At 42.8% G+C, this 13,224-nt stretch overlaps 1 protein-coding gene and 1 long non-coding RNA gene across 5 annotated transcripts in view; one reads left to right on the top strand and one right to left on the bottom strand.

The window, feature by feature from the left end:
* LOC123019067 (glutathione S-transferase A4-like) overlaps positions 1 to 13,224 on the bottom strand; it is a 20,651-nt gene continuing 7,427 nt past the window's right edge. The window contains exons 1-7 of one of the 3 annotated variants that reach the window (XM_044421523.1): positions 9,618 to 9,690; positions 8,880 to 8,985; positions 8,417 to 8,468; positions 3,760 to 3,892; positions 2,316 to 2,457; positions 1,126 to 1,257; positions 1 to 311 (exon numbers count right to left, since the gene is read on the bottom strand). In XM_044421523.1, the coding sequence (XP_044277458.1) occupies positions 186 to 311; positions 1,126 to 1,257; positions 2,316 to 2,457; positions 3,760 to 3,892; positions 8,417 to 8,468; positions 8,880 to 8,966 (672 nt within the window). In that variant the 5' untranslated portion in view covers positions 8,967 to 8,985; positions 9,618 to 9,690 and the 3' untranslated portion in view covers positions 1 to 185. Of the gene's footprint in view, positions 312 to 1,125; positions 1,258 to 2,315; positions 2,458 to 3,759; positions 3,893 to 8,416; positions 8,469 to 8,879; positions 8,986 to 9,617; positions 9,691 to 13,224 lie in introns of those variants that run through there. The other 2 variants (XM_044421522.1, XM_044421524.1) reach the window with 2 other exon arrangements.
* The window catches only part of LOC123019072, a 19,354-nt gene continuing 16,369 nt past the window's right edge, over positions 10,240 to 13,224 (top strand). For both annotated transcript variants that reach the window (XR_006413844.1, XR_006413843.1), the window contains exons 1-2: positions 10,240 to 10,907; positions 11,527 to 11,696. This is a non-coding gene — a long non-coding RNA (uncharacterized LOC123019072). The remainder of the gene's footprint in view (positions 10,908 to 11,526; positions 11,697 to 13,224) is intronic.

Here is a 13,224-nt window from a genome sequence, read left to right on the forward strand (position 1 = left end):
TTGCCATTTAAAACTTTATAATTTAATGCAAGGCATCAATGCCTTTTAAAATAGCATAATGTCAAAAAAGAGCAATATTGATATGCCATATTGTCATTCATTTTAATCCTAGGTGAGAGTACTTTCATTTCATTGCCCACTGACTTGTAATATTTGCATTATGACAAACCATCCTGATACTATTCTTAATTCATCTTCAAAACGTTCAGCACAAGTTGTACATATGCATCATCGGGAGGTGGTTTCCTTTGGCTTCCAGGCTGCAGGAACTTCTTAATGGTGGGAAGGTTGCTTATTCTTGCTTTGAAAGCCTACAATATAAAAGTTAAAATATCATTGAGAAGTGGCAGAATTGGGGGGTTTGTCTAGTTTAACATCTTTTTAAATGTGGATTTTTATTTTTAAATTCAGTTTAAAGAGCATTTTAGAAAGGAACTGTCCTCAGATAAGCCAGCCAGCAAAACATGAGGCTTTTTTATCATGTGAAAAATAGCTACCTTGTGGTATGTGTAAAGTGGGCTTGCTGCTTCCTTGTGGCTGAATTTCACCTGGTAACATTAATATTCAAACTCAGTAATCAGGTGGGACGGACAAACCACATGAGACCTTCCCGCACTATCAGAATCGAATCTGTTTTAGTGTGAGTGGGCCTGATTCATCAGAACCACACCACGAGTAAGGCTTCCCCACCCCTCTGGATGGAGATGCTTTCAGTGGCATAAAAAGCTGTCACTTCCTTTGCGTTGCACAGGGCTCCCCCTTGTGGTAGCTCCAAGCATTGCTGCAGTAAGCCGTGGCACTTCATCACGGTTGCAGCAGCCTACCTAATGGAAAGGTGGATGAGTAGAAAGGACTAAGCTAAGCTAAGCTAAGCTAAAATGGCAGGCTGCTATCCCTCCACTCTCTAGTAGTGCTTCATCAATTGCAACAGTAGCATCATCATAAGTGACTGAAAGTAATAGAAGCAGGAAGGCAACCAGGAAGGCAAGTTAGGCAGGTCTGTCTAGTTTAAGGTTAATATCAGTTGAACACTGTGAGTCTGAGTGGTTTAATCTCTCTGTCTGAATGAGCGCACTCTCACATATGGGAGTGGGGTCCACATGATGAAGCCCTCTCATAGGTTACCTGTAGTTGGGGGAACTCAGCAAGAACATCAGCTTTTTTCTCCTCCACCATTAAAATGGCTTCAAGTAGCTGCACGTCTGCCCTGCTGAGGCAACTGCCAACAAGAAACTCTTGTCCATGTTGTTTCAGAGCCTAAAACAGCAGGAAAGCTATTGAGGTGGGTACAAATGCACAGTGAATAAATTCCAGGAAAGCAGATAAAATCTCTTCCCTTTAGCTGCTAGTGGCATTTTTCTTAGGGTGTGATTGCACACATGTTCAGAGAGAAAAATGAATTCTGCAGCACCTACCATGGCTGGTCTGGCAGCTGAATCTTTCTTCGACACTAGCAATGGTACAGCATCCTCCCCAACAGGCTGGCTTAGGGGCTCAGGAGAGGCTTCTTTTTCTCTTCCAACATGTTGCTGCTACTGCCAGCATCTGCCACCTGAAGCAACTACCTTACCCTACCTGGAGGGCATGGAGCCATTGACCCGGCAGCACAGTCAGTCCTCATTCTGCTGTTTCTGCTGTCTCCCTCATTCCTTTGATTTTTTTTTTTTTTTTTTTACTTCTGCAAACCTTGGAGGTTCTCCTGGGCATGCTGAGACCTCCCTTATGAATGTGGGTGGTGGCACTCTGGTTATATAAATACTGGCACCAGGAGAGTTGAAATCTCTGCAAGCATCCAAGCAGGTGAGGTTGTATCCAGCAGAATGGTCATAATTCAGATTTTAGGTGCCCTGCTTGCTTAGATCTGAATTCCTGAAGGGATTCCCCAGAGTTACACTGCCTCCTTCCCCAGTGATTCAGTACGTATAGCAATGACATTTTAAAAGTCCGTAACTGATTTGGTAACAAAGTGAGGTAAGCCACCAAAGGGGGACTTGGCAGTGGGAGTGACAGTCTGGGTACTGTTGAGTGGGATGCCCTGTCCAGGTGAAGAAGCGTGACAAGATAAAGTCCTGTCATTCTCTATGCATTGTATGCATGTTTAGACAGAAATAAAGTCTTACAACTCCCAGCAGGCCTCAGCTTGCCCTGGGACACCCTGTGAGTTGTAGAGCTATTTTCCATCTAAGCTTTCATAGCATTGCACCTGTTACAAACTAATATAAACATTCTTCCTTTTATAAAGCTGTTCTAAGACCTGTGCCATTTGTCCAAAGGAATGTATAATTGCTAATAGAAGAACTCGTTTGGCAACGTACCTTCTCATAGACGGGAAAGTACCTGGTTGTGACCTTCTCAATAAATGAAGCCAGTTGCTTTTCCTTCTGCTCAGGCGGAGAGAATGGATAGAGCAGAATAAGTTCCATCAAGTCCATCACCCCTTCCACATACATGTTAATTCTGTGCAGGTGAGGAGTGAAAAAGCCAATGTTAAATGGGTACTTAATGGGAAAAGATACAGCTTTTTTTTTTTAAACAAAACTAGCTTAGCTGGAATCAGCCTTTGAACTACAAAAAAAGAAGTCTAATAGAGAGAGATAATTCATAAGGGAGCCAGGTCTTTCCAATTCCTTTTCCAATATCTTGAATCTGGAGTCTTGTTCCCTACTAAAGCACCAACTTTGGCTTATCATCCACTGAGCTTCTCAGTGTTTGGTGCAAATACTGCTTCTTATCATTTGTCCAAGTTACATAAGCATTCCCTGGGACTTCTCTGCCCCAACAGAGTAATCCAGCTATGCCCCAAGGAGGGGATAATAATAACCTAGAGCCACTCCTGTGCTGGCACTAAAGTGGGCTTATCCTTGAGGCACTGACTTATCACAGCACACATATCGTTTAGTCTTCAGACCGAGCTGTTCCAGTTCCACTGGGATTTTGTGCCTCGTACAGCACTGCACAGAAGAAGAGTACCCATGCTTTCATGTTGTTGTTGTTGCATGCTGCCAAATTATCTCTGATTTCTGGCTACCCTAGGAATGACCCCCGTCCAAAGTGTCTGGCCCTTCAGAGCCCTGCTCAGCTCTTATAAACTCAAGGCTGTGGCTTCCTTTATGGAATGCATTCATCTCTCACTTGGTCTTCCTCTTCTTCTACTTCAGCTTTCCCTAGCATTATTTAATACTATAAAATCTGTCCACATAATGCCCAAGGGAGTCATCAGTAGTCACTGATTTACTAGGACCTGTGTCTCCAATGTGGTGCCCATGGGCACAAATATACTGATAGTCCTTCCTCTTGGTACCTTGCAGATTCCTCCTGATCTTTACTATATGAAGATTTGTTTTTGTTTTTTTTTTTAATCACTGAGAGTCAGGAATGCTGCAAAGTGGAGTGTTGTGCTCTAGCACCATCTTCATTTGGTTTGTGGTTGATGGTTTGTTATTGGAACTTGTACTTTGGAGCTTCTACAGTGTCCTGCCTGTCTCATCCAGAGAAAGGCAAACCTGTCCCTGCTGCCCCTGCCTGAAAAGTGGATAATACTTCCCCGTAGGGTGTATCACAGAATGTGAATGTGTGGCACGGATGACCAAGAACATTCACATGCATGTACTGTTTTGGACACCAACTTAGAACTCAGAATATTCCAGGATCTCTGTGACAGTTTTCATGCACAGCCGGGGCGTATTTGTGTGCCTTTGCAAATGCTGTAATGCTATGAATAGATGTCCCAAGTACAGTAAATAAACCATGATGCAGTACTGTGCTCTTTCTTTCAGGTCCTTCCCACAGAGGTTATATTTCTCTGCTATGTAGTTGAGAATGGCCTTGGTCTGCACCAACTTCAGCCCATCCATCTCCACCAATGGGACTTGGTCGAACAGCAAGTATCCATCTTCAGGAAAGCAAAGCAAAACATGAGTATTAATCAGTTGTATAGCATGCTATGTTCATTTGTAGGGTAAAGGTGTCAGAGTCCCGGAATCTCAATTTGAGAAGAGGGAATAAAACTCGGGTTCGTGGGAAAGACCAAGCGTCCAGACCATCTGAGGCTTTATTGTATTTACCCCAAGGTTCCCGCGGTACTCACGATATGCATGCATTACTGGGCAGGCAGAGGTGAACTCTGCTGCAAAGCTTCAACACAACTAGGGAGTTTTTATACACTCCCAGTCACATACAGGTACAGGGCAATTGATGACAGAATGCAGAGATTACAATAAGATTCTGAGATCATCACATACAGAACAGATAAAGGAATGTCAGTCAATCACACAGTAACAATGAGATTACAATATTTCTAATTGCCTGCATTGACACTTTAGTTCAATAGCTTGAACCCATCTCCAGGTCTGCTTAGACATGTAAATTCAAGCTACTGAAACTATGCATGAACTCAAGACTCTTATCTAGACTCTAGACATTCTGAATTGGCCAGGGCACATGGAGCCTCTGGGCTATCCAAAGATACTTCCTTGTAAACTGAATTCCAACAATGACTATTTACAATGTATTTTTGGACTGAATGGCCTGTCTACTGTAGCCCACAGCAAAAGGTGAGACAAAGGAGCGGGGGAATGAATGCCATTTTAAACAGTGATAACTTGGTTTTGAGAAGGAAGACAGGATTTGATCTCACAAGGCACACAGAAGTAATGCTTTTCAGACAGCATCTATCCAAATTTTCCCAACAAAGGCAATGGTGTAAATTCAGCCATAGTTACCTACATTTAAGTTAGCAACTGGCCTTATCTTCTGCCAGAAGGCAAGTAGCCAGGCTAAATTTCACCAATTAGCAAATGTACTATCATTAAAACTGAAAATGAATTTTAAGCTGTGCATCTCACATCTATTACAAATAGACTTCAAGTGTCAGAACGGCTTTTTTATTATGAATAATTAGGGCAGTGCTTTTCATGTCCACACTGTTTCACAATGCGTACGTTATTAATCTTCATTCCTCTCTAATTGTTAAGAAACCATTGGTATTACTCAAAACTATTCAATGGCTGCATTCACACATAAGGATAAACCAGCGTTACTGACTTATCCTTGTGAATAAGGAGCATTGGCACACCCCACCCACTTCTTTCCTGCTCTTACTTTCACACAAGTGGATAGAGCCAAGATGCTCAGTTGGTTCATGAACCCTGGCTTTCAGGATGAATCATCCCTCACAGCTCATTTTACATGCTCATGCAAACTGGAAAAGCAAGGTGGAGTGAGAAATGGTGGCTTATTATTATGCGCAAGTAATTGGTAGGACCTGAACCAAACATATAATTCAGTGTATGGCCTTTAATGCCCTGCTAACTCTCCCAGAGGGCTTTTCTGGCGAGATAACAAAAGGATGCTTTTCCTGAAGCAATTCATGACTCCAGGCTCCGCAGAAAACAGAATGGCCTCAGCTTAGCATTCCATTCTTTCTGTTTCTCTCACTAATATCAGCATCCCCTTGTGGTCCCAAGTAGGAGCAGCAGCAAGGATAACATAGAGGAATTCACAAATGCTGTTGAGCAAAAAAATCAGGTGTGGTTTTAAATAGAACATAGAACCCTGGGCTCTCCTCTGGTTGGCATTCTTAGAAACAATGCCACCTTTAAATGTAGTTCAAGTTATACACGCCCAGGCTGTTTGAATAATACAGAGCCTGGAGCCATCCCATGGTCTGCCCCTCAAAAAACAGGCCCAGCAAAATACAGTGAAGAAAAGCTGTTGAGCAAGGCAGGCTTGTTACTGCGGTGCAGCCCTTTGCCCACTCGCTCATATCCAGCCCCACGACAGACGGTTGCCTTGGAGCAGCAGCTTGGGGGTTGTGACTTTAGCCTCAAGCCCGGGCAGACAGCGTGGTGCTCACGGGTGCAATAGCATTCTTGGTGCCCGCCGAGGCACCCTGTGCTTTCCAGTGGCCATTTTAAAACATGTTATATTTCCTTACTGGAAGCTGGGATTGCTTCAGCGTGAAGAAGGAGCTCCCGCAGCTGCAACCTTTTCCCATAAATGCCTCAGGGAAGGTTGCTTATCCTTTGTGATGAGCTATACCAGCCCATGCAAACTCTTTTACGGTTGTGTGTAGGACCATTTCACAAACTTTCAGGTGTGCCCATGGCTGTGAAGAGTCGCCTCCCCCCAGTATAGAGCAGGAGTGCACAACCTTTCCAACCCCAAGAGCCACATGGGGGGTCTGTTAGGGGGCTGGGGGCTGCACGTGTGTGCACTCACACATGCCTGGGCGTGTTCATGCAAGCACATACTCGCACATGCATGTCTAAACACTCACCAGTTCACAAACATATTGAAATCTCTCGCTTCTCCCTGGCCTGATCCCTCCTTTCCCGCCTCTGTTAGTAGAGGGAAAGCACAACAACTGGGTAAAGCAGCGATCGATTGGCATTGGGTTGCCCAGCACGGCCATCCCGATCTAATTGCTGCTTTACTGCTGCTATTAGCAGCAGAAGCTGTTGAGAATCTCTTGCTCAGTGCACATGCATGAATATTTTTAGTGTGGGGCAGAAAACAGGAGAAAGGCATGATAAAAGTACAGTGGTTCCTTGGCTCACAAACTTAATCCATTCCAGGACTCTGGTTGTGACCCAAATTGGTCGTGAGCCAAGCCAAATTTCTCCTTAAGGTTCAGTGTAAATAAGGTTAATCTGTTCTGTAACTATTTTTTTTTTAATCACAAAAATTTGAAGTGGGCGCGCTCGGGGCGGGGGAGAGGCGGATGTGATCGTGGGTGTGCTCAGGGGGGGAGGCGGGTGTGACCACGCTCATCACCCGATGTGGCATTCGCAACCCGAGGCAAATTTTTTCAGAAATTTCTGTTTGCGACCAGGTTTGGTCATGAACTGAGGCGTTCATGAGGTGAGGTACCACTGTACTTTTTAAATGAATTCACCAGTAACTCAGCTATGTGCTCTTTCTGACATAGATTTTGCTTCCACATTTCAGGCATAGGATTTTTTAAAAATGCCTTTTGTGATATATGGGGTATACCCTTGGCCGGTAATCAGCGAAACTTTTTGTCTGACGGTTGGTTGAAGTAGGTTTCATTGCTCTTTGCATGGAGCGGTGTCCCACTTTAACACACTTGGCCAGCTTTCAAAATCTCCAAAATCTGAAAGTCCTTTTCGTCCAGCAATGACATTAGGGCAAATGAAATGGGCCACTTTCCCTCAAACCACTAAGCTCTCTTAAAAATCTGTCTCCGACCTAAGAGTTCAGTCATGTGTTTACTTCAGGCTAAAGGATATAAGTTAACTGTATGAGGCCAGACGGTAACCTCTATGCATCCTTTTCTCTGCAATATCACTTTAAAGGGGCCTTGTGCCTTTTCTTCCTGAATTACTTGGGCTAAGGAAAATGAGACATGTGAGATGCAAAGGGGCAACACAGAGCAATAGTTTTAGCTGTTCAACATTTCCTCAGGAATCTGAATAAAACAGCTGAAATATCTAAAAGCAACATTGTGGCTGAGAGTTTTGAGGAAGATGTCATCTGGAAAAGCAGGCAAACCTCACTAATCTATTCAAGAATAACCTTGGAGATGCTTTGCGTATTTTACTAAATCTAAGTAAACAAGAAACCTTAGAAAAACAGTTCATAAGCTGGACTTGTTCTCACAGGGCTTTAGCTACGTTGATATGAAAACTGATCTTGGCTATTGTTGGCAAAATTTGGATGTCTGAAAAGCATTACCTTTGTGTGCCTTTTTGCATTGTGGGATCAAATCCTGTACTCCTTCTCAAAACCAAGCTGTCACTGTTTAAAATAGCATTCCAGTGCTCCTTTCTCTCACCTTTTGCTGTGGGCTACAGTAGACAGGCCATTCAGTCCAAAAATACATTGTAAATAGTCATTGTTGGAATTCAGTTTACAAGGAAGTATCTTTGGATAGCCCAGAGGCTCCATGTGCCCTGGCCAATTCAGAATGTTAGAGTAGATAAGAGTCTTGAGTTCGTGCATAGTTTCAGTAGCTTGAATTTACATGTCTAAGCAGACCTGGAGATGGGTTCAGGCTACTGAACTAAAGTGTCAATACGGGCAATTAGAAATATTGTAATCTCATTGTTACAGTGTGATTGACTGACATTTCTTTATCTGTTCTGTATGGGATGACCTCAGAATCTTATTGTAATCTCTGCATTCTGTCATCAATTGCCCTGTACCTGTATGTGACTGGGAGTGTATAAAAACTCTCTAGTTGTGTTGAAGTTTTGCAGCAGAGTTCATCTCTGCCTGCCCAGTAATGCAGCATGCATTATCGTGAGAGTACCGCGGGAACCTTGGGGTAAATACAATAAAGCCTCAGATGGTCTGGACGCTTGGTCTTTCCCATGAACCCGAGTTTTATTCCCAATTCCGGGATTCCGGGATTCTGACAGTATACAAAGGCAAGCGCTGATAAAGACTAGTTTACCTCTGATTAATTTCAAATACTGCTCTCTGGTTTCCAAAAATGTTTCTTCAAACTGCAAATAAAGGACAGCAAGTTTATTTATTTATTTTTATTTGTTACAGCATTTGTATCCTGTCCTTCTGTGGAAATGCTCAGGATGGCTTACATAATATAAAATTATGAAATACAATATTAAAACTACAATTATTAAAATATCTAAAATTGAACAGTATGAACTAAACTAAAAAATAGGAAAAAATAGAATAAAAGTTATTCTAAGTTAGTTTTATTCTACATTTCATGGACATTTTATTACTTAGGTTTACTGCATGGATATGTTATGGACGCATGGTTAAGAATGTGAGCTCTGAGTTGGGAGATCTCCACTTCAGAGCTCAGACCAATAAAGAACACTTACTAAAGAACCAGTACGGTGCAGTTTGATTTCTGAAAGAAAAGATAAAAGAAAAGAAAAGGAGCAAACCTCAACTCCAGCTGCTGCTAACAACCACCGTATGGATTCCATCCTTCCCCTGCCATTAAAGTAAGTAAGCTTGGGTTTCTCACTCATATTTCAAGTTGATAGTTTCCTGGTAAAGATATAGGAGTGGAAAAAATGATGTAATATAAACTCCCCTTTACAATTTAAATAGATCTAAACGGTTGAATTAAATGAATAAATAAAAGTGGAGGATTGAAGAAGAGGGTTAGCTGGCTGCATGTTCTTCTTGACACAGTCTTAGGCTGGGCTGGGCAACTCACGGGCCTCCAGACCTCTTGGCTTGCAACTCCGGTGATCTCCCACCATTGGCTATGCTGTCTTAGGGCATTATTGGCCAAAGCACTGGAGGGCAATGAGTAGAACTGTCAGTTCTGCAGAGACCACAAATTTATGTGGGTCTAAGCCCTACTGAACAAATGGGATACATGAGTAAACATGCTAAATTCCCAGGTATAGCAGATTATGAAAGGAAACCAGGTGACATCTCCAGGAGAGCAGCTTGGAGGGAAAAGTCAGCATCTCCCTAGACATGCAGAGATCTCCACCTCGCCCTCTTTCTACTATCTCCTTCAGTAACACGCAAGCAGCAAACTGTTCTGTGGGGAGTGAGAGGCCCCTGCATGGCTCCAGCCCTTTCTTCTCAGCTCCTCAGAGAATGCAATCTGGGCTAGTCTGCACAGGCCTCCAGTCCCCCTGAATGGCACATGTGACTTAAATTACCATTTTCTGCAGGGAAGCAGGAGTAAAATTCAGCCTCTTCTTATCTTTTCTCATTTGCTAAGAAAAGCAAGGATTTCATTTTGATACCAGTTGCCAAGGGACTGGCAGCACTGGTTCAGTTGGGACAGCAAGATAAACAAGAAAGGCCCACTTATGAAATGCTGGAAAAGAGCAAAGGCACCAAAAAGAAGGTAGTGATTTGGCACATATTGATTTATATGCACAAAGGAAAAATTAGAATTAACTATTATAATTTGAATAGAATACACTATATCTCTGAGGATTGGAAATCCCTAGTTAGATGGCATACCAATATGCAATTCACTTAAAAGTGCTTGCACAATGGCTTGACATACTATGTGATTGAGCAAAAATGTGCCTTTGTTAGGTTTCCCCTTGTTATGTTGCCATTTATGGTGAAAAGAAAATCAGACTTCCAGGTGTTGAGCTATTACAATCCATGCATGACTGCTTCTAGGCTAGTTGTATTCATTATTTAACATAGTTATGTCCCTCCCTTTTTTTCCTACAAGGAACCCAATATAGTTTACACAATACCCATCATTTTATCTTCACAACTACAACCTTGTGAGGCAGATAAAGCTCAAAGTCTGTAATTGGCTCCAAGTCACCCAGTGAGCTTCATAGCCAGGTGGTAACTGGAAACAGAATCCTCCAAGTCACAGTCCAACTCTCTAACCACTACACAATATATTCCCTCACAAAAACCACTTTCATCTCTTATTTATAACTGAATGCATTTGGTATTGCATCGTGTTGGGCCTCCATAATCCTAGGCCGAGTTCAGACACAACAATCTTAGACTGATGAAGTATTATTTCTGTTAGCCTTCCCCAATGTGTTGTCTTTCAGATGTACTGGACTACAAGATTCAGCATCCCTGACAGTTGGCCATATTGACTGGGGTTGATGGGAGCAGACATTTTAAAAATCCTGAAGGCACTCTGCCAAGGAATGTTTGAAATCAAGGAATGCTGTGGTCTTTCTCATTCCTCTCCTCCTCATACACCCAGCTTCACCATTTGTTTTCTGCCTTGCTAAACCAGTTCTCTGTGATGTCTGAACTGGGAAGCTGTGATTTAAGGACTGCTTTACAAGCATGATCAGAAACGACAATGGTTGATCACCTGAGACTGTTATGTTTGAGCCAGGCCAAGTACTTTCAATGGCAGTGCCGAAGACAAAGTGACATCCTGGCCTGGAGAGCAAAGGGAGTGGCAGTGTGGAAATTATTATGAACTAAGCAAGCTGATCCTGATTCATTTGCAGGTATTAGTATGCAAAGGCTTGGTGAAAACTTGGCAAGGTTTACCTTGTTCTCAAGAACAGAGGGATTAGATGCTGCTCTGAGTTCTTAATTCTGCAAACATATCACAGCTTAAAAGTGCCTATTTTAAGATGGAACTGGCTCCACCAAATATTGAATGTAGTTGTAAGAAACAAAGAGATCTCTTGAAGGTTAGGACAGGTTAAGTTCCCTATTCAAAATGGAACGTTTGAATCCATGCCTTAAAGTTCTGTGAATTACCCAACATATATTTAAGACCTTCGTTGCATTTTAACTAACAAGGTAGGTCAGTTTTTCAGCAGAGATAGATAAGGAGAGCAATGGATTGCACACTTTCAGCGGATGTTCACCAAGTGTGCTGTGAGCAATGTTGCTCAACATAGCAAACCAACATGGAAGTATGAAAGCAGATCCTTGACTAGGCAAAAAGGCAGAGTTTGGATGTTGCATTAGAAAGAAAAGGCGCACACACTAGCAGCTCTTACACCGCTTGGCCCTCTGAGAAGAATATGGCTTTTGGAGTCAGTTTTGTGTGGTTACCCAGAGGTAACCTCTCAACATTGAAACAGGAAACTGATGACATCTGTGTTTCCTTTGCAGGTATCAGCCCATGTTCATGTTATGCGACTGATACCATATTCAACTGCCTGAAAAATGCCTATGGATTGAAATTGCGCTGCTTCCAAGCTTGTAACTGCAGAATATTTACCACCCACTGGAAGGGCTACTTTGGGAATGTGGACACTGCCAAGAAGGAAGACAAAGATAAGGTATAGATGCAACCTTTCAAGTCTACACGGCATGTCACAAGCAGCTTTACTTCTTAGGATTCTAGACTAACTGCAAATGTGATGGCATTTTTCCCCTTCCTGGTACAATTCAGTATGGCTGCCCATAAATCTCCTAACTCAGATAATTATGGCATCCTACGAAAGGCAGAGGGACCATGGAAGTGAGGGTCACAGCTGCAGTTCTTCTACCTAGCAAAACACTTGAATGGCTGATTTTGGCCATCTGGTAGCTTGCCACAGAGTGAAGGATGACGCACTGTCACAATACCATGCATATTGGTAGGAACTGCCCCCCCCCCCCCCGCCGCCCCCAGGCAGCCTCAGAGATGCTGGTCTTGTGATGCTGGCCCCACAGCCAAGTCATAGTTTCCACACTGGCTGTGAGGACAGAGGAAGGGAGCTCCGCTTTGGAGTCCCAGCTCCAACCGTGAAGCAAACTGAGACTCTGAATGAATTCTCCTATGGCTGTCTAGACTCAGTCCAGCAGCCACAAGGTTGCCCCTGAAAAGATTTGAATCCATATGATATGTTCTAGGAGGCAGCTGAGGTTTAATTTGAGTTTGGCAGTTGAAGCTGATTTGCACTTATCCTACATATCACTCTTAGCATTTGTTGTTGTTGTTAATTTGGTCTGTACAGTAAAAGCAGAAGTCGCTTGCAAGTATTCCTGTTTTCATGCAAAATGTTACTCCACAAGAGGCCCTGCTCAAGGTATGCTATCCAGCATGACTTATTGGTAGTTTCTGATATGGTGCTGACTCAGATGCACCTGTTCCATGTTTGTTATCAGCTGCACTCACACTGCAGTGTTTAGAGCACATATTAGAGTATTATCACATTCTTCTTCCTATGTACTACAACGTATCTTAAATATCTTTAAACCACAGTACTGAGAAAAAAATTCTTTCCCTCCTCAGTTCATCATTTGATGAATTGTATAAACAGCTAATCAGTAGGTGCCCTTGCACACATAAACCGATCCAAAGGTTTTGGAATGTTCTTGTAGCAGATAAAAGTGAAGGAGATGCAGAATAATACTGGAAGTGTGAACAGGAAGATAAAACCGGCATTGTGGAATGTTTACAGCACAATCCCACACATGTTTACATGGATGTCAGTCTCATTAAGCTCAGTCATGCCTACTCCCAGGAAAATATGCTTAGAAGATTTAGTCTCGGGGCCATATTCCAATATTAGTCTTAGCTTAAGTATACCCACTGAAAGCAATAAGATTTAAGTTGGACTTTCAAAGAGTGCAATCCTATTCATGCCTATTCAGAAGCAAGCCCCACTGAGTTCAGTGGCATTTACAGCTAGGGAAATGCACTTAAGAACTGCAGTCTTAAGAGTGTGCTCATGTGTGCAGGAGCATGGTCAATTGAACTCTAAGAGACTTATTCCTGCATAGACATGCATAGGGTAGTGCTGTCTTTATTCCCCCCCCCCCCCTCTGGCCATGAAGTACTTCTGTTACATATGAACAGTGATGTTCCTTCTACTTAAAGCA

The sequence above is a fragment of the Varanus komodoensis genome, unplaced genomic scaffold (assembly GCF_004798865.1).
Source record: "Varanus komodoensis strain SLA01 unplaced genomic scaffold, ASM479886v1 scaffold12, whole genome shotgun sequence".
NCBI classification, from domain to species: Eukaryota; Metazoa; Chordata; class Lepidosauria; order Squamata; family Varanidae; genus Varanus; species Varanus komodoensis.